The 26,853-nt window shown below is 37.9% G+C and overlaps 1 protein-coding gene across 1 annotated transcript in view; it reads right to left on the reverse strand.

Annotated features, from left to right (window-relative positions):
* The window catches only part of FMNL2 (formin like 2), a 378,592-nt gene that overhangs the window by 107,466 nt on the left and 244,273 nt on the right, over positions 1–26,853 (reverse strand). The window contains 2 exon segments of the mRNA XM_020970317.2: positions 6,835–6,911; positions 12,470–12,550. Coding sequence (XP_020825976.1) covers positions 6,835–6,911; positions 12,470–12,550 — 158 coding nt within the window.

Here is a 26,853-nt window from a genome sequence, read left to right on the forward strand (position 1 = left end):
GGTGTCAGTATGACACAGTAGAAAGAACATTGTAGTTGGAAGTCAGAGGACCCAAGTTTCATTTCCTGGTTCTGCTGTTTACTATCTATATAAGATAGGACAAATCACTTAAACCTCTATGATGCCCAGGTTTCTCATGTGTAAAATGAGAGGGTTGGACAAAATGATCTCCAAAGTTCCTTGAAGTTTCTATCTCTATGGTCTCAGGATGAAAAGACCTAAAGCAGGCTGACAGAAGAACACTATGCAATCAAAGATTCAAAACGCCAATTTGTATACACTTTGCATACCGAAGTCCTGACTCTTTATAAGATAAGAGTTAATTAGTTCTACGTGGCATTCCTGGTCCTTTCCTGCCCTTGGGTATCAGAAGCCTAAGCCTGAGTGAGTAATCACCTCCAGGTAGATTGTTGTTGTTGATGTCCTTGCTGCTACCGCTGTTGTTGGTGGTGGTGTTGTAGCTCAACCTTTGTTCTTGAAAAGGACCAGCGATATCACGACAGTGATGCCATGACTTGCTGAAGTGGATTTAAGTGAGGCAGGGCTATGCAAAGTCATCAGCCTCACTCTCTCCTCTAGAGTCATCACAGTCCAGTGGCAAGATACAGGTCAGCACAACTGGCAATGGCCCAGGATGCAGTGGGGGACTCTGGCCTTTTTAATCTAAGTTCTTTTCCAGGTCTCAGTTTGTTTGAGGCAACCCTCATCCAGTAATTCGAGGCTAGGTAAGAACCCAGGCAAAAAATGGCCTAATTTGCCTTCACAAAAGAATTAATCTGGGAGGGAAAAACTCTCTGAGCTCTAGGTAGAATAAAAGGATGGATGATGTAAATAATGGGGCGTTCATGCCAGGTAGACCAGAGGTGTCAAAAACGTGGCCCTTCAGCCACATGCACCACGACTCTAAGTGTGACCGAAGCAGATTAAAATGTGCTTCCTATCTGATTTTAATGTGTTGATGTATTAATAAAAAAATAAATATATAAAGATGTTTAACTTTCGAAGTCAATAAGCAGCCTACAAAGATCCTTATGTCCAGGTCAGTGCTCTCCACTTGTATTGCAGTTGGACCACACTGGTATAGATTACAGGAGATGGCTGCCTGTAATGCTCCGTGTAGTGCACAGTTCTTGTTCCACTTCTAATCCAAAGCTGTAAGATTTATCTACACTGCCCTGGTTCTGTGGCCTTTCAGTAACTTAAAAAAGTGCCTGTAACTAACCCATTCTAATTACCATGTGGTACCACCTTAGAACAATGACTGGGTTCTGAAAAAGAAGCCAGAATTTACAGTGATGGGAGATTTCAGAATGACTGCTGGAGCAATAAGGGAATTATTAGGGATCAAGATAGAAAGCAGTTTTCCTCTTTTGCCCTTCATCCCCTGAGTGTGCTCAATCCTTCCCTCTCTTCTTCCAGTGTGTGACTCTAGGCTGTTTTAGAGTCTTTTGTTTTAATTGCTTTATACTGAACCTTAACTCAAGTGCCACTTTCTCTATGAAACCTTTCCTGGACAATCTGCAAACCTTTCCTGGACTAGTACCCATAAAATGTCAAGACCTAGAAAAAGGACCCCTGAATCCTCAGTGACCTCCTATGGAAAATTTTGAGAGGACACAGACAAGACTCACACAGGTTCAAAAAGTATGGACAGGTTACTGTTTGGAGGGAGTACCCATTTTGATGAAAGCACAGATGTACTAAAGTAAGTTATGGAGTCTGTTGAGGGAGGTGAGAAGAAAGAGGGAGTGATAGAAATAAGACATTAATCATGGCAAAAAAAAGAAAAGAAAGAAAGAAGGCATCAAGCAGTCACATAATACCTTATTGAATATAAATATATAGGAGAGGATGCCTCCTTTTTACAGATCTGGGTAAATGATTCCTCCCCCACTAACACCCTATTCTAATTCCTCATGGTAAGCCAGGGTAGGAAAAGAAGAGGGTTTCTTAGGCTATTTCAGAGGGGATCAAGTTCGGGCAGGTTCTACCAAGTTGCAGGTCTGTTTCTAAAGAGCAGCCAGGCTGAGTTCAGAGAAACTCTTCATCACAGGGTTGGCCACCAAGTGATTCATTTTCTTTAGCCAAAGCAATTCATTAAGTATCTACTAAGGCTTGGTGGGTGGAGAGGCTGTCATCTACACTGGTGGAGTCATAACCACATGGATGAAATCACACATCCTTGAAGTACCGAAATATGTAAATAATCATGCAAATGACTTAGCCATAAAATCAGGGTTCCCACAGCAAGCAATTCCTTCTTTTCTTCAAACCACTGTGCATGTTCCACACATTTTCCTATACATCTCTCTTTACAAAAGGATTCAAATTAGGTAATTATACATTTTGGAAAGTAGAATTATTCCTGGCTCTGATGGCACACATTATTTACTCAATACCTCACAGCTTCAGGGCAATTACCTTATGTCATAAATTTGCATTTGGGCATGCCCCAACTAAAAGAGGGGTTGTCAAGGAAAGATGAGGGACAGGAGAAGGGGAAAAGAAGAAGTAAAAAATAGCTGGAACAAAAAGTAGGAATGGGAGTTGAGTACAGTGGCCACTGGTCACTGTTTCTGAACAGTGTTCAGGCCAACATTCCTAAGTTACTCTCTCTATGACTCAGCTAGGAAAGCACAGAGCTGAGAGCAAATTCTGGACATAGTCTCTCCTTCAGAATATATATTCATCATCATCCAAGACTACAGGCACCAATAGGAACCAAGTTTGCTGAAAAGACATGGGCCAGAGTTAATATCAACACTAGATATTACTCTCGCTCCTTTCTCTGTTCCTGCTAGGGCTCTCATAGCTGCCTGTAGCCTGTCAGACAAGGTGGAAATCAGCTCAGCGGTTACCTTCTTGGGCTTGCCTCTCCTTCAGCTGGCCATGTGCTCCTGCAGTTACTTTCTTGATCTTCCTACAACAGAGGCAGCTGGTAGCACAGCAAATAGAGTGCTGGGCTTGAAATCAGGAAGACTTGAGTTCAAATCTGGCCTTACACACTTACCAGATATGTATGCCTAGTCGAGTCAACCTGTTTGCCTCAGTTTCTTCAAATGTAAAATGAAGAAAATAACAGCACTGTTGTTAGGATCAAAGGAGATAATATTTGTAAAAGTGCTTAGCATAGTGCCTGGCATATAGAAAACACTATATACATGCTTATTCCCTTTCTTTATCCTCTTTCACCCTGGCCCAGCTGTGGGCTCTAAATAGAGAAGAAGGGCCACAAAGTAATGTGAGTGGCTTCTAGAACTTCCTCAATCTTTAACCCAAGTTCCTATAAAATTAATTTCTCTCATCTGTTGTTGCAGACAACTACTTAAAAAAAATAATTCTCTTTGGGGAAAGAGTGGTATCAACAGTACAATGGAACAACCATATGAAACAGCAACATGGCCTAGTAGATAGAGAGGACAGGACTTGGCAGTTAGAAGGACTGGGAATTCAAATCCTGCCTCAGACATTCTGACGCATAGCTTCTGATCCTGGGCAAGTCACTTAACCTATCTCTGGCTCAGTTTCCTCTTCTGGAAAATGGCAGGTAGGCAGCTAAAACTTATAAAGCTCTTGCTGTCTGGTGATAACCAGTGGGGATATAAGTATATGTGCCCCACCCCACAAAAATAAAGTCCCTGCCCTCAAGGAACTTACATAATAATAAGGAAAAGCAACAAATAAAAGAGAGCTAAAAATTACATGAATGGGTGGGTAGAACCCTAACAGGGCTGTTGAGAAGATCAGATGAAATAATATAGCCAAAGTGCTCTGAAAAAATTTAAGTGCCATTTGAATATTAGCTGTTATTATCATATGATCATGATATCTGCATCATCACATTTACTTATTCATACCACAAGGCTTTTATGTAACACTTTTTGGTTTGGTTCAGCGGTATTTCAGGACACTTCAAATGCTTTCATGAATTAGAATCCCTTTTATTCTCTATTATTTCTAGGCCCTAAAAAAAAAAGGGACCAGCATCATCTCTAGACCAACTTCTACCAATGTAATTTATCAAAAGGGAAATTGGCTTCTTTTCTCCAGGATCAAACCCCTCCTGATCCCTAAGATGTAGAGTTTCAGGTTTACATACAATCACCAGGAATCTTCTCTTTTAAAAATATGCCACCTAGAGCTATTATTTCCCAAAGTCTCACACCACCAACCTCAAAAATCTACCCTCTTTGTGGGTTTAAAGCACAACAGGAATACTAAAAGATGTGATTTTGTCAGTGTGGGGAAATTATTCAGCAGAAGGAACCTTTCTATGGTTTAGCAGATAAACACAAGAGAGCTGCTTGAGGCACATATGTATAGGTTTAGTGACTTGTCCAGGGAATCAAAGCTAGTTGAATGTCAAACAAAGGATAAGTCTTCAAGACAAGCCCAGCACTTTATATAGCAGGGCACAATTTCTCTATGCCAAGAATAACTATTCTAAAACAAGTATCCTAGAAAGGTGGCTTTTGATAATCCCTCAGGCATGTATGATATAACCAACTAAGATGGTGTACTCTAAGACAGTCCTATTGCCTGCAACTTCAAAGCAGCTGACAGCTTTCTTCATCCTGTAAGCTCTTTGAGAAAAGATATCTTTTCTGTAAAACATAAATACTTATGATTCCAAGCATAGTGTCCCCTATGCCACCATGCAAGGTGATAGTGCTGAAAATGGAGGTAATTTTAAAAAAATTTAGCCTTCCAAATTACACATCAAAAGTCTAGTTCTCCCTGGCCATGTTAAAATATATGTGAATGTTTCCTTTTTCCTTTCTGGTCCAATTACAAAGTGAATTGCTTAAGTCATAGTATGCCAGTCTGACTTCATGTATAGATATCCCTGCATTCGTCTGGACACAACCATTTAATTCACCCTCATTAATTTCTTTAACAATTACATTTAAGGCTTTTGGAGATCATTTCACATGGCTGAAGACTGAGGGAAAATTGCAGAGTGTACACTGGACAAACTCTGTACTTCTTATGAAATGCCAGCTCCATTTTGAATAACCAACCATACCAATTGCTTACAGATTGTTCCAACCTCATTCCAACCAGAGCCTCTTCCATTCTGCTAATTCCACATTAGAAATGATGGTTTTGCCTTGGTATGTGATGGTCAATTTCATTTCATTTTAGCAATGTTTGAGAAATACATTCTGATATTTTGTGGAAATCCTGAACTCAACTTACTCCACCATACTTTGTCAAGGAAAGATGCCAACTTCTCAGTCTTGGCCCTCAGAGTGGATTGCTGATCCTAATCCACATAGAACAAAAAGCATATGAATTCCCTGAATTTAGACTATTGGACACATCAACTCACAACCACCAATACCCCACAAACAAGTCTCATCATCTTTGTTCCACAGCTCTGGGTATCTCATTCCTGTTCAGAGAAAGAGCTTAGGGATTAATTTACTTCCACTCCTCTTTGTCAAGTCTCTCAGGATAGAGGTGAATGAACATAAACTCTGAGCTAGACCCAGTCAGGCTTCTGAACAGCTCAGCAGATCGAGGACAAAGGCATTTTTTAAACTTTGCTGCATCACTTTAAAACGATCTTTGTCTTTTAAGGAAGACAAAAGGTCTATCTTTTAAAACATTTGTATAATAAACCATTTGTAATTCATAGGCTCAAAGGTTTAGTGCTAAAAGACACCTTTGAGGTAATGGAGTACAAGTTCCTTTGAGGTAATGGAGTACAAGTTCCTTTTTACCTATGAGGAAACCGATCTAAGGTTGAAACCCATCTTAGTTTGATTAGAAAAAATAAGTGTGAAAAACTGAAACTTCTGCCTTTGCAGGGAGGAGAGGCATTGAGATTTGGGAGGAGAATGTAAAGCCGTAAATCTGCAACAAAATTTTCACCTAAAACAATAAATACAAGACAACACAGGATTACAGAATTCTGGAGCTGAATAGGACCTCAGAGAAAATCTAATTAAAATCTCTTATTTTACAGATAGGGAAACTGAAGCCTAGAAACCTGCAGTCTACCAAGGTTGACTCAGATCACCAAGCCACAGACCTCAAGAGGCAGAACCAGGCTTAGAACCCAGGTCTCCTAACTTCTAGGTCACTACTCTTCCAATTATACCACACCATTTTAGAGTCTTAGGAATGTCCACCAACACATTCTAGGAATAAGTAAGTATAACCTATTTGCTACAGGAAAGCAGCTACGGTATTGCATGGTAAAATTTCCTATGCTGTTTAGTTCAGGGTTCCCAATCTTTCTATAAAGAGGGATCATATATTTTGGTATCACTATAGGGCAGGACCTGATAGTAAGTTTATAAGTGGCAGCAGGAACACAATGTACCACCAGTTTCCTCCTCATCACACTAGGACTCCAACAAAATGAGGAAAGGGGTAAGCACAGCAGAAAGAGGTATATGCCATCTACAACCAGGCTGGAGATCCAATAAAGTTTTGAGATAAGCCAGTCTACAGATTTGGGGCAACTACTGCAATTCAGCCCATGTTAGATGACATACTCACCTTTAGCCTAACTGTTTTGAGTTGGCTTTATTCACAGCATCCTCACAAGAGATTGTGGAGTCGAGATAATCCCCTCAGTGCTGAATCAAGGGCTACTGACCCTGCTTCTTCTCTTGATACTTTTACAGAGAACAAGAATAGCTCATTTCCCCAAAATAAAATGTTGGCACACTCACCACCAGTTTTTGCTGGTGGTTTTTTTTTAATTTGTAATGACCAGAAAGGAAACTATTTCATTCCTTAGAATTGATGGTATCATTTTTACATAATGAAGATTCATCACAGGAAGGCCTCAGAGCTACAGAGTCAAAACATAACACTTACCCAATATGATTTGTTCTTAAAGAAATTTCCAGTTCTCTTAGCACTTGTGTAGATTCTTGGACTCGTCTCCTGAATTTCTACAATTCAAGAAAAGAAAAACTCAAGAAACAGACTTACGTACTTATGCAGACTGCCGCAATTGTAGGTTAATTGTAACAAGACTGATGCAGCATGAAAAACATGACCACTTCTAAAGTGGATTTTCTCATCTTTTATTTTGTGCAGAGTATACTAAAGCTATCTTTCAGTAGGTACACATTTTAGGGGTTTTTTTCCTCTCTAAGGGTAATGTCAAGATAAAGGGGGAAACCCTGATATTTATTTTCATGAAATAAGTAGCTTCAAGGCCCATCATAATCTAACCCTATTTAAGCTCTGTACTATTATTACCCATGATTCCAAAGGACTGATGGTAGAGGAGATTGGGGTGTGGGGTGTGTGTGTGTGTGTGTGTGAGAATTTATAAAAAAAGAAATATAGCAATGGCAAAAATGGAAGATATGAAAGAACAAATTATGTAAAAGCTAGAATTCATAAAAAAAGTAAAAGGTGTATTTATATACAAATTTTTTCTAATTCTGACAATGCACATTTAAAGTCTTTCCTAGTCAAGTCAGGATCCTCAGTGTTCCATAAAACACACTACTTTCATTCTTGCTGTTTTTCTCCACTGTAGTTGGTTCCTTGCCTGGAGTATCCTCCATTCTCCCTTACACTATCCGATGTTTTACACATCCTTCAAGGACCAGTTCAAATCTCGCCTCCTTCCTTCATGAAGCTCTTCATGATTATGCCAGTGCTTACTGAGCTCCTTGTCTTCTAGACTTCTATAGTATTTATAGTTTGTAAGACACAATTTTGCACGAAATTATATACTGCGATATATTTTTTGCTGTGCTTTTACCTTTTCTCCTAAGGCACAATGGAAGTTCCCTGGCATTTCTTACACACACACACACACGAGCACATGCGCGTGCACATACACACACACACACACACACACACGCGTCAATTTTGTTGATACTTTGGTATAAATCAGCCAGTCTTACAAACAAACACTTGGGGGGACGATGAGAATGGCCTGGTAACTGAAAAGCTGAGAAACCGGTATTACTAAAATACAGTTTTGATCAAATAAGTCCCTTAGCCAAGAAGCTTTTATGACTTCCTGTTGCCTCTAAGAAAAGACAAACTCCTCTTTTTGGTATGTAAAGCCCTTCATAATCTGACTCCAACTTAACCTTTCTGGGCTGATCACACATTACTCTTCCTTACATACTCTACAATCCAAACAAAGTAACTCACTTGTTCCCTGTATACAGTATCTCATCTCCTGCCTCCATGCTGATCTCATGCTCCTCCATGTCTGCAATGCACTGCCTTTTCACTGTTGACTCTGTGAATCAATTGACCAGAGGTTCTTAAACTTTTTTATGTCACGGACCCCTCTAGGGGACTGGTGAAACCTACAGACCCAATCCCAGAATAACGTTTGGAAATGCATAAAATACAAAGGATTATAAATAAAATAAATTATACTGAAATAGTTATTGAAATATTTTTAAAGACAAATTCACAGACCCCAGGTTAAGAACACCTGCTGTAGAGCCATCTCAAGAAACATCAGATACATAAGACCTTTCCTCATCCCCTACTTGTTACCCCCAAACTCCTGAAAAAGCTTTGTATTATTTTGTATTTATTCATTTGTAAATCTGTTTTGTGTCTCCTTTCTATATTCTTCTCTCATTAGTAATCTCCTCCCCAAGAAATCACTTTGTATTTCTTGGCATGAAACTTTTATGTATCTATAACATTTACTTATCTATAAGTAATTACTTGACCCTCCCCCACCACTATTAGAATATAAGCCCGTTGCAGACAAGCACTATCATTATTATTATTATTATTATTATTATTATTATTATTATTATTATTATTATTATTATCCCCAGCATTGAGTAGAACATAGCATTTAATTAGTACCTAATAAGTGCTTAATGACTGACTGATTGATTTCTCTACATTTTCTAGCCTGGTCTTCATCTAGACTTTGTATTGTAAAGAGTCAGCCTCAGAAGTCACTCGTCCATTAAGTAATTACCAAATAATAATGCTTTCCATTTCTATAGATCATTCTTTCTAGTACAAGTCAAAGTGCTTAAATGACAAATAGTGAATGACACAAGAAAGTATATCTTTGGGTTGGGAGGCATAAACCCCTGATACCACACTCCAGAACTGCCCTTGTAAAAGGAAGGTCTACTGGGATACTTTTGTGGCAAAAAGCAAGGTTTTGGAGGGCAGAGATAACAGGTTTTATTTCACAACCCCCAAAACGGCAGCTGCCCTTAGAGAACCAGACTCTGCTGGTCTGCGGTTTGCGGTCTTTTTTTGGTGCCAGACATCAGCACAAACCTCAATGCACAAGCAACTGCCTAGTGCATGGGGAAGCTGCCTTGGCAAATTCTGGTCACTGAGATATTTAATTTGGCCTCTTCCTTCTCTGCTCCAGTGGGTTTCATTTTAAGCCATCAAAATAAATTACAGAAGAATATCTAAACAAAACTTGCTTAGACACATTTTTTTTCCTAAAAAGAATTAAGTATCTTCTATTTGATTTGAACCAAAGATTAATGAATGAAATATTCTGTGACTCCAAGGACAGTTAAATGGAGGCAGCTCAGCCTAGACTGTCTGGCTGGGATTTAAAGCCCTGGTTTGAAATCTTTTTCTTTTTATTTTTTTTCCTCTCTCTATAACACAGCTGAGAATCTTAAACTCATTTTAACTGCAAACCATGCCTTATTCCAAACAAAATCTCCTTCTTTCCTGGCTTTAAGCATTACAATTAGGTTGTGTGGAACTGAGTGTCCCTTGCTGCCAGATCCTGACAGAAATCTTTCTAAAACCAGGGAGGTTTGATTCAATGTCTATTTAATTTTTTTTTCCGCTGAATTAATGAACAGGGAAAATGGAACACAGACCAACAGCCACAAAGCATTTCAGGGTGAACAGACACCATCCAAGGAGGTAAATTCAGGAGCAAAGGTCAGCTCAAACAAACCTTCTTTGTTGTTGACTTCTGGATTTTATTTGTTAGAGAGGAAAAGTTTTGTTTTTTGTTTTGTTTGCTATGTTTTGCTTTACAGTACAGGCAGGAAGCAACAGTCCCAAGGAGTGTCCCATGATGAGGCTGGGAACCAGATGAGGATAGCCCCACCCCTATGAGCTTCTTCCTCCCTACTATGGCTCTGGGTAGGGAGCCAAGTGCTTCTTAATGGGTTTTCAATTCGAATGCTGCAAGAATATAAAAATGTTTTCATTTTGTGAAATTTGTAAACCATTGAATGATTTAGTTTTGAGATCTGCTTTACTCTGATCCAGGGGCTCTGAGAACCCAGTCACAACTTTGGGAAGACAACAGTTGAGGCTTCTAGGAGGACGAGGTTCAGCATTACATAGAGCCACTTGGCATCTCACTTCAAGTTCCCAAACTTTAGCTCCTGATAGTGGGCTCAAAATAGTCCACCTTGGTGTACTGCAATTTACGTGCTGTTTGCAACCCATTTTTAAACATTCAGTCCTAAGAAAATGCTATTGACAACTGTCAGCAGAAAAACTGTACTATGCCAATTTGTGTGTTATTTTTAACCTTATTCCATTTTTATTAAGATACAGCTTATTTTAAAAAATAAACTTAAAAAGGCAGAATCACCACTGCCCTGCCTATGTCTCCTTCCCAGACTTCCTTTTGACCTCTTCTATATACGTTTAGATGCTTCCCTGTTGCTTATTTCTTCCTTTTTTCCATTCACATCACTACCCCCTCCACCCCTCCAGACTCTACCCTTCCCAATCAAAGTTTTCTTAGTAACAAATAAGTATGGTCAAGCAAAACAAATTTGAATTGTATTAGTTGTGTTAAAAAACGTATATCTCCTACTATGACTACAGTCAATCTGCTCTTCACCAAGAGATGCGCGGCATGCTTTCCCCATCAGTATTCATGGCTGACTAATGCACTGATCAGAGTTCTGGAATCTTTCAAAGTTGTTATCATTTAAAACAGGAGTGGAGAACCTGTGGCAAGGCCTGTTTTAAAACATTTTTACCTTAAACTCCTCAGCTGTCTTAATTCATGCAGCTCCATGGGAAGCTGGCAAAGTAAATTAGGGAAGGAAGCAAACCAAAAATGTCACCCATTAATTTAAGAACTGAGCAGCACTCACGAAGCTGACTCTCGTCATGTAAGGTGCAGCTCTACCTTCATACTTGATCTACACTACTGAATGAGTGATACCTATGCCATGAAACCAAATAGCTAGCATTTATATAGTACCTGCTATGTGCCAGGCAGTGGGCTAAATGTTTTACAAATACATTCCTTTGTTTCCCACAACAGCCCTGGGAGGTAGACGCTATTATGAGCTCCATTTTACAGTTAAGGAAACGGAGGGAAAGTGACTTGCCCAAGGACACAGAGCTAGTAAGCGTATGAGGCCGTATTTTAATTCTGGGGCTTCCCTGACTACAGATCTAGTGATCTATCCACTGTGTCACTTGCTATGCCATTAAGCTGCCTCAGAATGTAATCTCTTAGAGAGGAAGGCATTGTGCCAGGAGTCTCTCAAGAACAGAACTTAGTATATTGTAGACACTGAATGAATTTTAAAATGCACGCTATTTTTTTCTCCCCTTACTTATCACAAGCTACTCTCAAAAGAAAAGTTCAGAAAAAATTTAGAAGGAAGCAAAGTCTGTTCTCATTGGATTTCTTTTTTTGTTTTTATTAAAAAGCATAATAACAATTACCCACAGAGATAACAGCCCCTAAGCCAATAACTAGCAAGTGAAGTTTTTCTTTTTTTCTCTCCTGACCCACATGAACAACAACAGAGGGACTGTAGCCTTGACAAAAAGGAGGGGCAGTAGGTCAGCAGGAAAACAAACGTTATCTGGTGTAAAGCCCTTTTGCCCATCTTGATTGAGGCCAGCTTTGCCCTGAGACAGCCAGGGATTGCTCCAAGGCCCCAAGGGCTGTGCCAGGCTACATACTTTACCACAAGGCATCTGCCCAAACCAATTGTGTGGCTGCAACAAAGCAGGGCTTGTTTGGAAAGAAAGAGAATGAGTTGAGAATGGAATCAGATGTTCTCTCCTCACCTTCTTGAGGGAGGAAGAGGCTGTTAAAAGTGGCAACACAGGATATGAACACACAGCTGAACTGACAAAGCCACAGTAATTCTCAAGGTCTCTGGAAGTGTACCAGTGCATGACAAAACATCTTTCCTTTCTGCTAGGCACACTTTTCTCATGTTTTGCTACACCTTTGAGCTCTCCCCTTGCACACTGCAATGGGAACAAATGGCAATAACTGAATAGCCCTTCTGCCTGGCTTCCTTCCTTCTCCACTAAATACCCCCAAAAGCCAAACTTCCAAGGTGATGGGAATTGTCAGGGGAGGTGGAGTCTTTTCCCTATGTTCCCTTCTCATTTTTTCAATTTCAAAAGACTATGTTTCCTGGAGGATCTGGCAGCGGATTTGTGTTTGAGGAAGGAAGTCTTCTTCAAACACAAGAGGATTCTGCTTGCTAATGAGGACACAGCCTAACAGCCATCAAATTCATCTTACCTTCCTGGTTACAGCTGGATCCAGATAGCCTTTCAGCTTCTGGATGTATGTGTGGGGAGGATTCTTGACTTGGAATCTTTCCTGCAGGGAACACAAAAGAAATCAGAAAAATATTTAAGCTGTGAAGAATGACACATCCCCTCACATTCATAAGGATAAATATCACAGTTCAACACCAGAAATAAGTCTATGAAAGCAATCCTACAAAGAGCCAACTGGCAAAAGCGAGAAGCAATTTTTGTTTGGTGTGAACGAGAGCTATATTTAAGGATCAGAATGCTAGAAAAGCCCTTAGAGATCTTCTTGTTCAAATCCTTTCATTTTGTACATAAAGAAATGAGGCTCTAAGGGGGTAAGCAACTTTGCCCAAGCTGATCAGTTGTAGACCTCCGACTAGAGCCTAAGGCTCCTGACTCCAGGGCCAATGCACATTGCAAGACCCTACACACAGATATACCTACACACACACACACACACCAAATTTTAGTACAGCAGTATGCATATACATCTCATGTATACTATATGATTACATGCATGTATATATGCAGAGCATGTAAATATGTGTGTGTATGTATGTGTAGAAATTTATTATAGTCAGACAATCAACAAGCATTTATCAAAGACCTATTATATGTCAGGCATTGTGTAAAGTGCTCTAGTGCCAACTTCCCTCTTTTAATTATTTCCCATTTCTTCTGTATATTGCTTGCTTTGTATATATTTGTTTGCAAGCTGTCTCTCCCATTAGATGGTAAGCTCCTTGAGGTTAAGGACTGTCTTTTTCATCCCCAATGCTCAGTATTCCCAGTAGGCAGTTAATGAATGTTGACTGATTAGTTGAAAAGCAAACAACAGTCGCTGCTCTCAAGGAGCTCACAGGCTAATGGGAGAGACATCTATTACACATATTTCAATATACCTCAAGTTAAATTATTTCCCCTTCCCAACTAACTTCATACATGGCTAGTACACAAAGTGTGACTTTGAAAGCAATGAGACTGATTTGAAAACAGACATGGCAGAATTTATATATCTAAAAGAACTTCATCCCTTTCAAAGTAGTGACCTCTGAATGCATGTGTTCTAACAGTTTTTGATTTAAAAAAACAAAACCAAAAGATTCTGGAACTTGTTTTTTAGAAATGTCTCCAGAGTTCAGTTATGAGATACACAAAATTAAGCATTTTACCTTAATAATCACCCCTAATTTTTTTCCCCTCCAAATGGCATTTACTTTCTTCATCAGACTTGTTTCCAAATGCCTTAGTAATGTTTTTAAAAAGTCAAAATTACACTCACAGGTTAAATATGTGCCACCCCTAAAGATGTTCAAAAAAACACACCATAGGCTCTAAAGGCATTTCCAAAAGAGATGTCCCTCCACACCCTCCAAAAAAAGACCAGTTTTTAGAAATGACAGCATTGTGTTTTATTTAATTGATTTTTAATTTTCAACATTCACTTCCATAAGTTTTTAAGTTTTAAATTTTCTCCCCTTCCCTTTACTCTCCCCTCTCCAAGACAGCATGCAATCTGATATAGGCTCTAGTTATAGATTCATATTAAGCATACTGTCATATTAGTCATGCTGTAAAGATGAATTAGAACTAATGGGGAGGAACCACGAGAAAGAAAAAACAAAATAACACAACAAAAGAAAAGGAGAGCAAACATATGCTTCCATCTACATTCAGACTCCAAAGTTTTTTCTCTGGATATAGATAGCATTTTCCATCATGAATCTTTTGGAGCTCTCTTGGATCCTTGCATTGCTGAGAAGAGCTAAGTCTATCAAAATCAGTCATGGCACAATGTGTTGTTACTGTGTACAATGTTCTCCTGGTTTTGCCAGGTGTATCTTCTTTATGATTAGGTGTCAGCATCAGTTCATCTAAGTCTTTCCAGGTTTTTCTGAAGTCTGTCTGCTCATCATCTCTTATAGCACAATAGTATTCCATTATATTCATATACCAACTTGTTCAGCCATTCCCCAATTGATGGACATCCCCTCAATTTCCAATTCTTTGCCACCACAAAAAGAGCTGCTATAAATAGTTTGGTACATGTGAGTCCTTTTCTCGTTTTTTATGATTTCTTTGGGATACAGACCTAGAAGTGGTATAAATGACAAAATTGTTACAATAAATGTGCTAATACAATGCTTTCTATACCTTATTTGAGGGAACTTAGAGATACTCTCAATCATAAATACAACAAACATCAGGCACCCATTATGAGTGTATTACTGTGTGAGGCACTGGAGAATGGTAAATTCTGGATAAAACATGTCTCCAGTTTATAGTTTTATAGTGACACAAACACAAATAACCATAACATACAATATTTCACAATAGCTGCAAAGTAAATACCGAAAGAAGTTTGACTGGGAAGGTCATTACCAACTCAGAGTCCAAGGGAAGGCTTCTTGGAATAGATCTCTTGTGGGGGAAGGGGGAGAGCAGGAGCTTTAAGAGATGGGTTAGAATTCACAGGGAAAGAAGAGGAGTAAGGACATTCCAGGTATAACTAGGGAAAAACAAAAGGCATGGACATGAAAGAATTCCATAATGATACTTGGCTAAAGCCAAATGAGACAATGATAAAACTGAGATGATGCCAGGTTGTAGGAGGTACCTTGAGCATCAGGTAAAGGAGTGTGAACTTCACTAGGTAGACAAGAGGGAGCCAGTGACAACCGCTGAAGAGAAAGACATGCTGACGCTTAATCATAAAGAAGATACACCTGGCAATGCTATAAAGGGCAGGTGGGTTCAGGTAAGGAGTGAGGGTAGAGCCCTATTAGAAAATTCTACTAAACATGCTATTAAAACAGTCAAGTTTGGTGGTAATGATGGCCCTACTACTAGGCTGGGAAAGCAGAGATGGCAATATATATATGAGACATAGTGAAAAATTAAAATTGATAGGACTTGGTTACTGAGTGCTTAGGAGAGGGAAGAGTCAGAGGCAACACTAAGGGTGGGAATACGGGTTAGTTGGCTTCCTTGTCAACAATGCTTTTGGTTAGGGCAGGTAGGTGGCACAGTGGATAGTGCTCCAGCTTTGGAATCAGGAGGACCTGAGTTCAAATCCAACCTCAGATACTTGACATTTATTAGCTGTGTGACCCTGGGCAAGTCACTTAACATGGACTGCCTCACCAAAAAAAAAAAAAAAACAAGAACAACAATGCTTTCAGTTACATTTTCCTTAAGTGCTCAAAGCCTTTGAGATATGCTTTTAAGTTTAATAAACTTTCAATAGTTGTATTGTAAAAGCCATTCCCCAATTGATTAAATGGTCAAAAGGTATAAAGAGGCAGCCTTTAGAGGAAGAAGTCTAAGCTATAAATAACCACTTGAAGAAAATGCTCCAAGTCACGAATAATGAGAGAAATGCAGACCAAAACAACCTAGACTCATCAGATTGGCAAAGTTTTACAAAAAACGGAAAAGGACAAATGCTAGAGGGGCTATGGGGCTATGATCAAACATGGCCTTGTGACAGACAGATGATGGATGGACTCTTGGACTAAACTGGGGGAGGGGTTTTTTTTTGCATGTGGATAACACAAGAATTTGTTTTGGGGGGCTATATATATTTGTTACACAAATCTTGTTTTTCTTTTGTTTTTGGTTTTTTTTAATGGTGCGAGGAAAATGGAGAGGGAAATAAAAAGATTGTTAATTTTTAAAAATTAAAAATTATATCTTTCAAAATGCCTTGAATTTGAATTGTGTAAGAATATGCTTCCTTAACTTATTTTGAATTTTTAAAAACTTATTTCTATAAACTAGAGAATGAATGTTGTCAAGTGTTTAAAAGCGTATGTTTACTACCAAGTCTTCTGATTGTTATTATGACATGCTTTTCTCCTAAGAATCAAATAAAGCTACTTGGAGGTAAGAATGCAAAGCTCCAAGAATTTTCTTTCTTTTTTCTTTTCTTTTTTTTCCTCACTAAAAAGTGAGGCAATTGGGGTTAAGTGACTTGCCCAGAGTCACACAGTTAGTAAGTGTTATGTGTCTGAGGACAGATTTGAACTCAGGTCCTCTTGACCCTAGGGCCAGTGCTCTATCTACTGAGTCACCTAGCTGCCCCCACTCCAAGAATTTTCTTATTGCTTGGGATTGTCTAGTTAATCTCACATGAAACTACCATTTTGGGTTACAAGTACATTTGACATGGCAAACCTTATAACTAAATTAAAAATTTTTTTTCCTGATCATGGTGAACAGAACCAATGGATATCAAATCTACTTCAGTTAAATCGTTAACATTTGGAGAATTTCAGCACTACTCCCAAATAAATGCATTCAACTTGGAGAAATTCTTGGGTGGATTTTAAGCTTTGTTCTTACTCACATTCACTAAAGTTTTATCTCAGTTCCTGAGGTTCAAGTTTCTCTGCTGAAATCGAAAACTGACATTTTCTGGGATAACTTTTTGATCATCCTTTCTTAAAAAGCAGCCTCACAACAAATATCCCCTTATCATCTTGCCACACTGCATTTTTGTACACTGGGAAGTCATTCTTCTAGTTATCTGTCTATTAAGCACCATCATTACCATTCCAGGGCCAGACCCCAAAGCAAATCCCCCCCTCCCATACGCTACCTTGGGTTGTTGCAGAGTTGCAAGTTACCCATACTTATTTATTATGGTGATTTTTCCAACAGGAATAAGTACATTATTGCAAAGGACTTTTAAAATGCAAATTGCTGTAGATATTCAGAGCACCTCAACCACTCTGATATTCTGCACAGTTAGATGAAATCAGTCTATTTTGTGCCAGGCCCAATGCTGGATTCTAAAGATACAAATACCAATAATGAAACAATTCCTACCTTCAAGGATGGACATGTACACTGGATTTAATCAGAAATCCTAGATTTCAGTCCTGACTCTAACACTTAATAGCTGTGTTAACAGAAGCATTTATATTCTAATCTATGTTTTCTCATTTGGAAAATGGGAAGAAGGAATATTTGCACTATTTATCTTTTAAAAAAATTTTTTAATAATTTATTTTTAGTTTTCAACATTCACTTCCATAAAATTCTGAGTTTTAAATTTTCTCCCCCTCTGTGTCCTTCCCCCTCCTTAAGACAGCATGCAATCTGATACACACTCTACTTACACTTCATATTATGCATATTTTCCCATTAGTCATGATGTAAAGAAGAAATTAGAACTGATGGGAGGAACCATGAGAATGAAGCAATGCACTATTTACCTCTGAGGGTTGTCATTAGGAAAGCGCTTTGTAACTATTAAGTATTAAGCCAAATACAAATTGTTATGATTGTTTTCCTGATTAAATCCTATTCTGATGACAAATTTGGTTACTCTAGATTCTTCCAGGCTATGGCAATTAAGTTCAAGTGATGGCAATTATCACCAGGGTTGAAAGGCTTTGAGTACAGCCTGCTGAACATAGAATCATAGATTTACATATCAAAACGCATAGTGGAGTCTATAGAATCAACCCTTTCATTTTAGAGTTGCAGAAACTGGGCCACAGAGGAAGTCAAGCGATTTGCCCAGGGTCACACAGTAGCTGAGGCAGGAATGGAACTCAGGCCTTTCTGACTCCAAATCCAGTGCTCTGCCCACTGTTCCACACTGCTTCAACACTGATCAACCATGTGCTTGTCATGGGGGCAGCTAGGTGGCGCAGTGGATAGAGCACCAGCCCTGAAGTCAGGAGAACCTGAGTTCAAATACGGCCTTAGACCAAACACTTGACACTTACTAGCTGTGTGACCCTGGGCAAGTCACTTAACCCCAATTTCCTAAAAGCCAAAAAAACCCCAAAACTATGTGCTTGTCATACAAAAACCAACCTAGCTAACTAAGTTCAGGAGACTGGATATCAGGTGATGGAACTTCTGGCACAATTAATTCATAAGGGCCATCTACTGTGAGGTAGGGGAACTGCAATTCATGTGCATTCACTCAATGTATATACTCGTCTAGGCTTGAAGTATTATTAATATTCCTATCATTATTGCTGATAGGTACAAAAATGGTAATAAATCAATAATTTAGGATCTTTGCATGTGAGAAATGACAGAAAGGTCTTCATTAAAGAAAACTGCCCACATAACTAATGAGAAAAGAATAGATGAATGACCCAAATGCTATATTGTTATCCCTTAAATAATACAAGAACCAGAACCAGAAAAAAAAAGGCCTTGGGGCAGCTAGGTGCAATGGATAGAGCACCAGCCCTGAAGTCAGGAGGACCTGAGTTCAAATCTGGCCTCAGACCAAACACTTGACAACTTACTAGCTGTGTGACCCTGGGCAAGTCACTTAACCCCAATTGCCTAAAAAAACAAATTCAAAAAAAAACCACACAGAAAAAAAGGGCCTCAAAATATCACATGGTTCTTCTGTGGAGGATTTGGAGGAAGACATGAAAGAAATTGATAAAGCATGGAAAGGCTCAAAATTTTGATTCACACAAGTGAAAAAGGCAACAGTATTTTCATTGCCTTTTATGGAAAGTTAAATTAGTCATTTTCATTGAATTAAATACTGCTTATAATCCCAAATTCGAAGATAGTTGCATAAGTTTTTCTTCTCCAATGTCAATAATGTTGTTGTTTTGGTGATTCACAATCCACAGATGTCCTCTGTTCCTGATAGATCATAGTTGATGAAGATTAGAATGTTCCCAAATAGTCACAAATAATGGTTTGGATGCTTCCCATATTCAAATGTGGTAAGTTTGAGGACTCCTATATCAGAGCAACATAAGATTTAGAGTTGGAATGGACCTGAGGGACCATCTAGTCCAATTGCCCCATTTTATGAATGAAAGCAAGTGAGGGCCAGAAAGATTAAAGAAAAATTGCCCAAGGTCATATAGGGAGTAAGCATCAGAGGGAGCATGTGAACATGCTCCTCTGATGAGGGAGTCTGTGTTCTTTCCACAGCACATTTGATAGTTATTCTTTGTGTACACTTCTACCAATTTTCACTTTTTTTTACATGTGTGGATTTTATCACAAATTGCTAATCAAAATGACAATCAAATCTGATTCACTTATATTGGAATGTATTCAATAAAAACAAAAACATCCATTTTTCATCACAAATTTCAAAAATGTTTCAACTTTCTGTATAATTCAAAAAATGTTTTCAAAATTACATCTCTCAAACAACAACCTACACTTCAGTATGCAATAGTACATGGGGTCTGTGTTGGTTCAGACCCCACTCCCTTAGAAAGAACTGCAAATACTCAAGTCAATGAATTGTTCTTAATAAAATTTACAATTTGTATTAATTATGTAAGGAAGTCACTTAAGACCTTTTTTGCTAGTAGTCTGCATTGAATAAAACTGTGTTTCAGTTCAAGAAAGACATGAAAAGGAAATGATGGAGGGGATGGTTTCAGAGAAACCTGGGAAGATTTATATGAAGTGATATACTAGTGAAATGAGCAAAACTAGAAGAACAATTAATACAATGACTACAATATTATAATGACAAAAAACTTTGGACAAATTTAGTAACTTTGATCAGCATAATGACCAGCTATGATTCCAAAGAACTAATGAAAAAGCACTGGAAACATGCTACCCACCTCCTTATAGAGAGATGAAAGACTCAGAATGGAAAGTGAGGTTTTTTTGTTTTGTTATATTTTAATCTTTGGATGCGACCAATGCAGAAATTAGCTCTCCTTGACTATAGATGTTTGCAACAGGGGCTTTGTTCTTTCTTTTTTGAGAGAAGGGTAGGAGGGAAAGAAGGCAAATTTTTGTTGACTGAAAAAAATTAATTTGCATTTTTAAAAAAACTAGTTAAGGGTACTTCTATCTTTGACAATTTCATTTTTGCTGAGAGAAATAAAAGAGAGAGAGAGTAAAGACACCATGCATGATATTCCTTCCACTTAGGCATATGTTCTCCATTCACTAAATAAATTGAGTTAGCACTTATTCACATTGACTTAAAGTATAATTCAACTTAACCATGAAGAAACAGATTTTGAACCTTTTAGATTTTAAAATGAATGGACCCCTTGGTATTAAGTTCTGAGGTATCTGAGCTATGTACATAACTTGATAGTTCTGGAAGAACAGTGGTGGTACCACTCCTGTGGTGGTGGTGTTTGGTGTTTTTTGGTTTTGGGGGTATTTTTTGAGGGGAGGATTGGGGGCGGCTCTTAGATGGTCAATTTAGTGCCCTTGACAGGTACAAAATTCTCATGAAAGAGAAGGGAGTCCTAAAGCTCCACCTATCATGAGCAGAATAGGTTACCTATATAGACATGTCTCATAAAGAGAGAATGGGGGAAAAGAATATTTAGGAAGCTGGACCTTATGGCTACAGTTTTAAAATCTATTTTGACCACTGTTTCAGAAATACAGTGCTCTTAATATGAGTGATATCGAAATATATTTTCCACAATTGTGCAAAAATAACCTATATCAAAATTGCTTAATGTCTCACGGAAGAGAGGTAGGGGGAAGGAAATTTGGAACTCAAAATTTTATTAATAATGAATGTTAAAAAAAATAACTAAATAACAATTAAAAAATATATATGTAGGGCTCTTAAAAGTGGCAAAAAGTGACTGGCTTAACTGAATAGGCCACAGAGAACTGCAGTTTATCTTTGGCAGAGAAACAGAATCTTGGCCTCTTTTTAATCAAGAATTAGATCATAGTCTATTAATTAAGGGCTTTCATCAGCTATTTCTGAACTTGTACATTCACCCAACACCAAAAAAACCAAAACAAACCAAAACCCCCCCCAAAAAAAAGCAGCACCAAAAACTTGCTGAATCTTTGAATCAGCTATATGTATATGTAGGTGTATACTTACATGGGAAATTGCTTAATTGAGGTTAATTTGATGTTAATTGGAACTTCTGCTAACACATTAAAATAAGGATAGCTAGCTTCAAATGAAAATAAGGAGCTCAGACGAAGCACCCTCTAAACTCTGAATGGAAATGTACACTCTAAGGTTCATTCAAATAAGCTTTAGAATTATGGTGTTCAAATTAGGCAAACTAGAAAGAAAAGAATCCAAGAGAAGTGAACATAGGAGCCTTTTCCCCTCTCCCTCTCTATGTAAATTGTTCCTGGTTGTATTTCAGTCATACTTTAATTGAGTTGGGTAAACTGATTTGACATTTTCAAGGATAAAATAGAAGTCATCCTCACTCTACCATTATGGATGTTTTATGGTTTTGTTTTTTAAACATTTATTTTGGATGTTTCCAGCTTTCACAGGTTGTCTTTTTTCCTCTCTGGAGAAGTGAACCACTTAAGTTTGTTTTTCAACACTCTGAATAGGCAAACCAATAGTGTAAATGATCAATCATCATGATTATCGTGGTGAACAAAATACCCGTGGTAAGCATTTACTCTTCATGGCATCACATGCTCTTCATAATAAATGAATAAATGCATTCACAGCCCTAGTACAGGTGTTTAATAACAAAGTAGGTGTTTAATAACTGTTTTGTTGAATTTAATTAAAGCAGTGTCCCTGAAGCCAAGGGAGGGCAGAATAGTTAGAAGAGAATAATTAACAGCACCCTGTGCTGTGAAAAGACAAAGAAGAACATAATCTCAGAAGTTGGTCAAGGGAAATTTTTAATCCTCAGTAACATTTGAGATCAATCAATCAGTAAGTATTTAATAAGCACCTATTATATCCCAGTCATATGTGAGGCTAGGGATATAACTACAAAGAATGAAATAATCCTACTGTCAAGCATGAAGGAGGGAATATATATATATATATATATATACACACACACACACACACACACACACACACAACACACACACACCACACATATATATCTCATAAAGCTAAACAGAGATTTCTTCTTCTATGACTAGTGGGAAGTTATTTATTTGATGTCATAGAAAGAACACTAGATTTGGAGTCAGATGATTTGTGTTCAAATCCTGGGTCTGTTTGGTCTGGCCTTCAGTTTCTTCATCTATAAAATAAGGAGGTAGACTAGGTGACATCAAAAATTGCTGCCAGCTTTAAACCCTACCATCTTATGTGTATGATGCAAGGAAGTAAGAAGTAAGTGAGAAAGGGAGAAGCAAAACATCAGAGTGAGATATTCTGTCTCCGCATCATTACAATAATCAGAGAATGTCAGCTGAAACCTTCATATCTGATAGGTATTTGCTATAGTGACTAAATAAGGTAGCTTCTAGAGTCATCATAGGTTGGATATTGTCCTCTGAATAGTCCCTTGTCTCTAGACGCCTTAAATCATATCATTCTCACTAAATTTTTCCTACCCTGTAGGCTGACCAAGACCATTGTCATTTAAAATCTAGGCTCCAACAAGGTATATGCTATAGTACATGTGCACTTCCCTTCCCTCATTCTCATCTTTAAAAGTTGGCTAGTTGGCCATCCTTGCACTAAAACTGTGTTTCCTCTCAAAAAATTTAGCACATCAGATCCATTCCATGGGCACAGATTTTTGGAACATTGGGTAGCATTCTTTAGCTCTGAAAATAAAACACTTTTCCTATTCGGGGAAAGTATGAAAATTTCCAAGTGTTCCATTACAATTCTCAGTCTGAAAATAGCTTTTGGTGAGACTTTTCCAAATTATTTCCTTCTATTTAGACTAGGAAGAATATCTTCTAGTTAAGCAAGTCTTTTCTGATCAAAACATCCTCCAACTTATTTTCTGGTGAATGAGTATATATTAATTTGAATTCTCTAATCCCAGGCACAGCTTTCAAAAATTTCCAAAACAGAAAAGTATTTAATTTAATTTTGAAGTAAATGTTGTGCCAACAATATAGTATTGCATTATTTCACGAAAACTTTTTTAGCCTCAGATTTTAACCGTTTGCCATTCAATAAAGATTTTAATCCTTTTTAGGTTAAACTTTCCACTTTTTGTATAGGAATCACTTTCTTTAATCAAGCTCCAAAAGAATGGAATCAGGTGACGCACATAGTGCACAACTTAAAGTGAGGAGACCGAAGTTCAAATTCTAGTTCTGCTATTTATTAGCTGTGAGATTATGGGCAAATGACTTATACTCAAGGTAGTTGGGTCACACGGTGAATAGAGATAGCACCCCTCTCTCAGGTTTGTTGGATCAGATGAGATAATGTTTGTAAAATGCTTAGCACAGAGCCTGGCATTATATAAGTGCTTATTCCCTTCCCTACTCAGTTTCCATATCTGTAAAATGGGGCTAGCAATATTGGCATTGCTTTTTTTTCCCCAAAGGAATGTTGTAAGGAAAGCATTTTGTAAATGTTAAAATGCTATATAAATGAAATTAGTTATTATTATTACTTGGTAAGTGAATGATATGAGAATTTTTTTCAGTGTTACAGGATAAGAAAATTTTGGGAAGCTACAGTCACACTCATGCTATCATATGGCTGTGAGGGATTTTCCTAAAGCACAAGTCTGACCACATCACTCCTTCACTCATTAAATTCCAGTGGACTCTAGGATCAATTACAAACTCATCTGTTTGCCTCTTAAAGACCTTCACAACCTAGTTCCAACTTATCTTTTCTGTCTTATTTAATCTTGCTTTCATTCACAGGCTCTATGACCCATTCTCACCTCACATCTGCCAACTCCATGCCTTTGCAATGACTGTCTCCTCCATGCAATCCCTCCTCACCCCCATCTCTTGCAATCCCAGGTTTCCCTCAAAGATCAGATCAAACACAATCTCCAACATGAGACCTTTTCCTGATGCTCCTTGCTGCTAGCACTTCCCACTGCTCAAAGTACCTCGTATTTATTTTGTATTTCATTTCTTCTTGTTTTTCGGTCATTTCAGTTACATCCAACTCTTCATGACTCCCATTTGGGGTTTTCTTGGCAAAGACTCTAGAGTCATTTGTCATTTCCTTCTCCAGCTCATTTGACAGACGAGGAAACCAAGGCAAACAGGGTTAAATGACTTTCCCTAGGTCACACAACTAGTGTCTGAGGTCAGATTAAAACTTAGGTCTTCCTGACTCCAGGTCTGTAGATCTATCAACAGTGACACCTAGATACTTAAATATGTAAGTTTTACCTCCCCTCTGACAGAATATAAGTGCCTTGAGGGCAGGAAATTTTTTCATCTTGTCTTTGTACCCCTAGCATCTAACAGTGCTTTACACATAGCAGGTGCTTAATAATCCCTTTAGATTGAATGGGAATCCTACAGAAATCTATAGAAATAGAGTAGATGACTCACATAATTCAAGGGGGAAGGTTGTTGTTTATAAGAGACACAAATCAATAGATTGAGCATTGGGCAGAGAGACTTCTCAGTCACAAAAGCACAGCTGACTTGAGAAAGTCCCTTAAATCCCAGTTCCATCAGCAGCAGAATGACTATGGTTAGCAACTTCCTCTTTAATCTTCACCCCTCTATACATATAAATCCACACAAACTTTCTCTCTCTCTCTCTCTCTCTCTCTCTCTCTCTCTCTCTCTCTCTCTCTCAGAAAAGTTATCATGAGTTCAAATCCAGCCTCAGATATTTACTAGCAATGTGACCCAGAATAAGTCACTTAACCCTATTTGCCTCAGTTCCTCATATGTAAAATGAGCTGGTGAAGGAAATGGTAAACCACTCCAGTATCTCTGCCAAGAACCCCATAAGGGGTCATTAAGAGTTGGACATGTCTGAAAACAATTGAACAACAGCCATAAATTTAAAAAAAAAATTATAGCCCCAAATCCTAGCATAAGTAGCTAAGTTGACAATTCAACAATTTCCCAACTTCACTCTATTTGGACAGTTGCTCTCAGGATAAAAAGAAAAAGCAAAATCTTACACTGCAAGACTTGTTGACAGAGACAGAATAGAACTTTATGCTTTCTTCTTTGACTTTACAGCCCTTTCTTTAATCAATTTACCACTTCACTCTATTTGGACAGTTGCTCTCAGGATAAAAAGAAAAAGCAAAATCTTACATTGCAAGACTTGTTGACAGAGACAGAATAGAACTTTATGCTTCCTTCTTTGACTTTACAGCTACCTACATGCTATTTCAATCCAATTCTTACTTATTAAGCACCTACTTTGCACAAAAGATTCATGCTAGATAGGATAACATATGTAAGGCATTTTGCAAACCTTCAGTGCTAAGTGGTATTAGTTATTATTTCTCCAGGAACTTACATTCTACTAAAAGGACATGTTATAACATGTAAGCAAATAAACCTAGGCATGATAATTTGAGAAGCAGAAGAAAACTAACAACTAAGATGATCAGGAAAGCTTTCCTATAGGCCACAGCACAGACCCCAAAACTTGAAGGAAGCTAGCAACATTAAAAGGCAGAGGTGAGGGGAAATCCATTCCAGGTGCGGGGACAAAGACTCCAAAAGCACAGTGGTAGGAGATGAGGAACTGCTATGTTAAGAGTAACTCCTGTGTACATACACTTCAGCTAGCTTCATTCACCCAAGGTCCATGTATACCAAAACATTCATAACAGAAGTTTTTGTAGTAGCAAAGAATTGAAAACACAGTTGATGCCCATCAGTTTGGGACTGAATAAACAAATTGTGGTATGGGAATGTAACAGAGTATTATTATAAGAAGTGATGGATATGAAGAACTCAGAGAAGAATGAGAAAAAATATATATGGTCTGATAAAGTAAAGTAAGCAGAATCAGGAAAATAATATATAAAGTAATGACTATAATAACATCAAGAGAAAAAAAATTAACTGAACACTATAATTATGATCAAACATTCCCAAAGAAGAGATGAGAAAATAAATCTTACTCCTTTCCTGGCAGAAATGGACTATGGGTCAGAATGATACATATTAAGACTACACTGATATGATAATTAATTTTGTTGAACTACTTCTTTTCTTTCTGATTTTTACTCTTTATCAAAGCATGAGTATCTGGGGAAGGTAGAAGGGACCTTTGGGGAAATCCAGATAATGTAAAAATAAAAAAATTTTAAAAAAAAGATCCGCCCTAGCACAAATTCAGTGAAATTTATTAATAATCATTTAGTATTAAATGAGAAGACTCAGAAAAATCTCAATTAAGAACAACATTTTAACTAACTACGTCTTGAAAATAGGCAGAAAGTGACTGGAGTAGGGAAGCTGACTTTAAAATCCAAGTGACTGTTGTCGAATAATCAACAAACTCCCACTAACATTAGCAGATAATCAAAATATGGAATGAAGACATCTTTTCTTTCAGTTTAAAAAAAATCAAATACATTCAAATAAATGTCACCTTCTAACCATGCCATTGTCATTGACTCTGGTTTATTATAGTGAATACAGGATTAGAATCTTACCAGTGGCAATGATTAACAATGGAGGCTACGTAAAGGCATCTGGTAACAGAATAGGCTCTTTATACAACCAGCC

Source organism: Phascolarctos cinereus, unplaced genomic scaffold (assembly GCF_003287225.1).
Source record: "Phascolarctos cinereus isolate Bilbo 61053 unplaced genomic scaffold, phaCin_HiC Scaffold_726;HRSCAF=1367, whole genome shotgun sequence".
Taxonomy (NCBI): Eukaryota; Metazoa; Chordata; class Mammalia; order Diprotodontia; family Phascolarctidae; genus Phascolarctos; species Phascolarctos cinereus.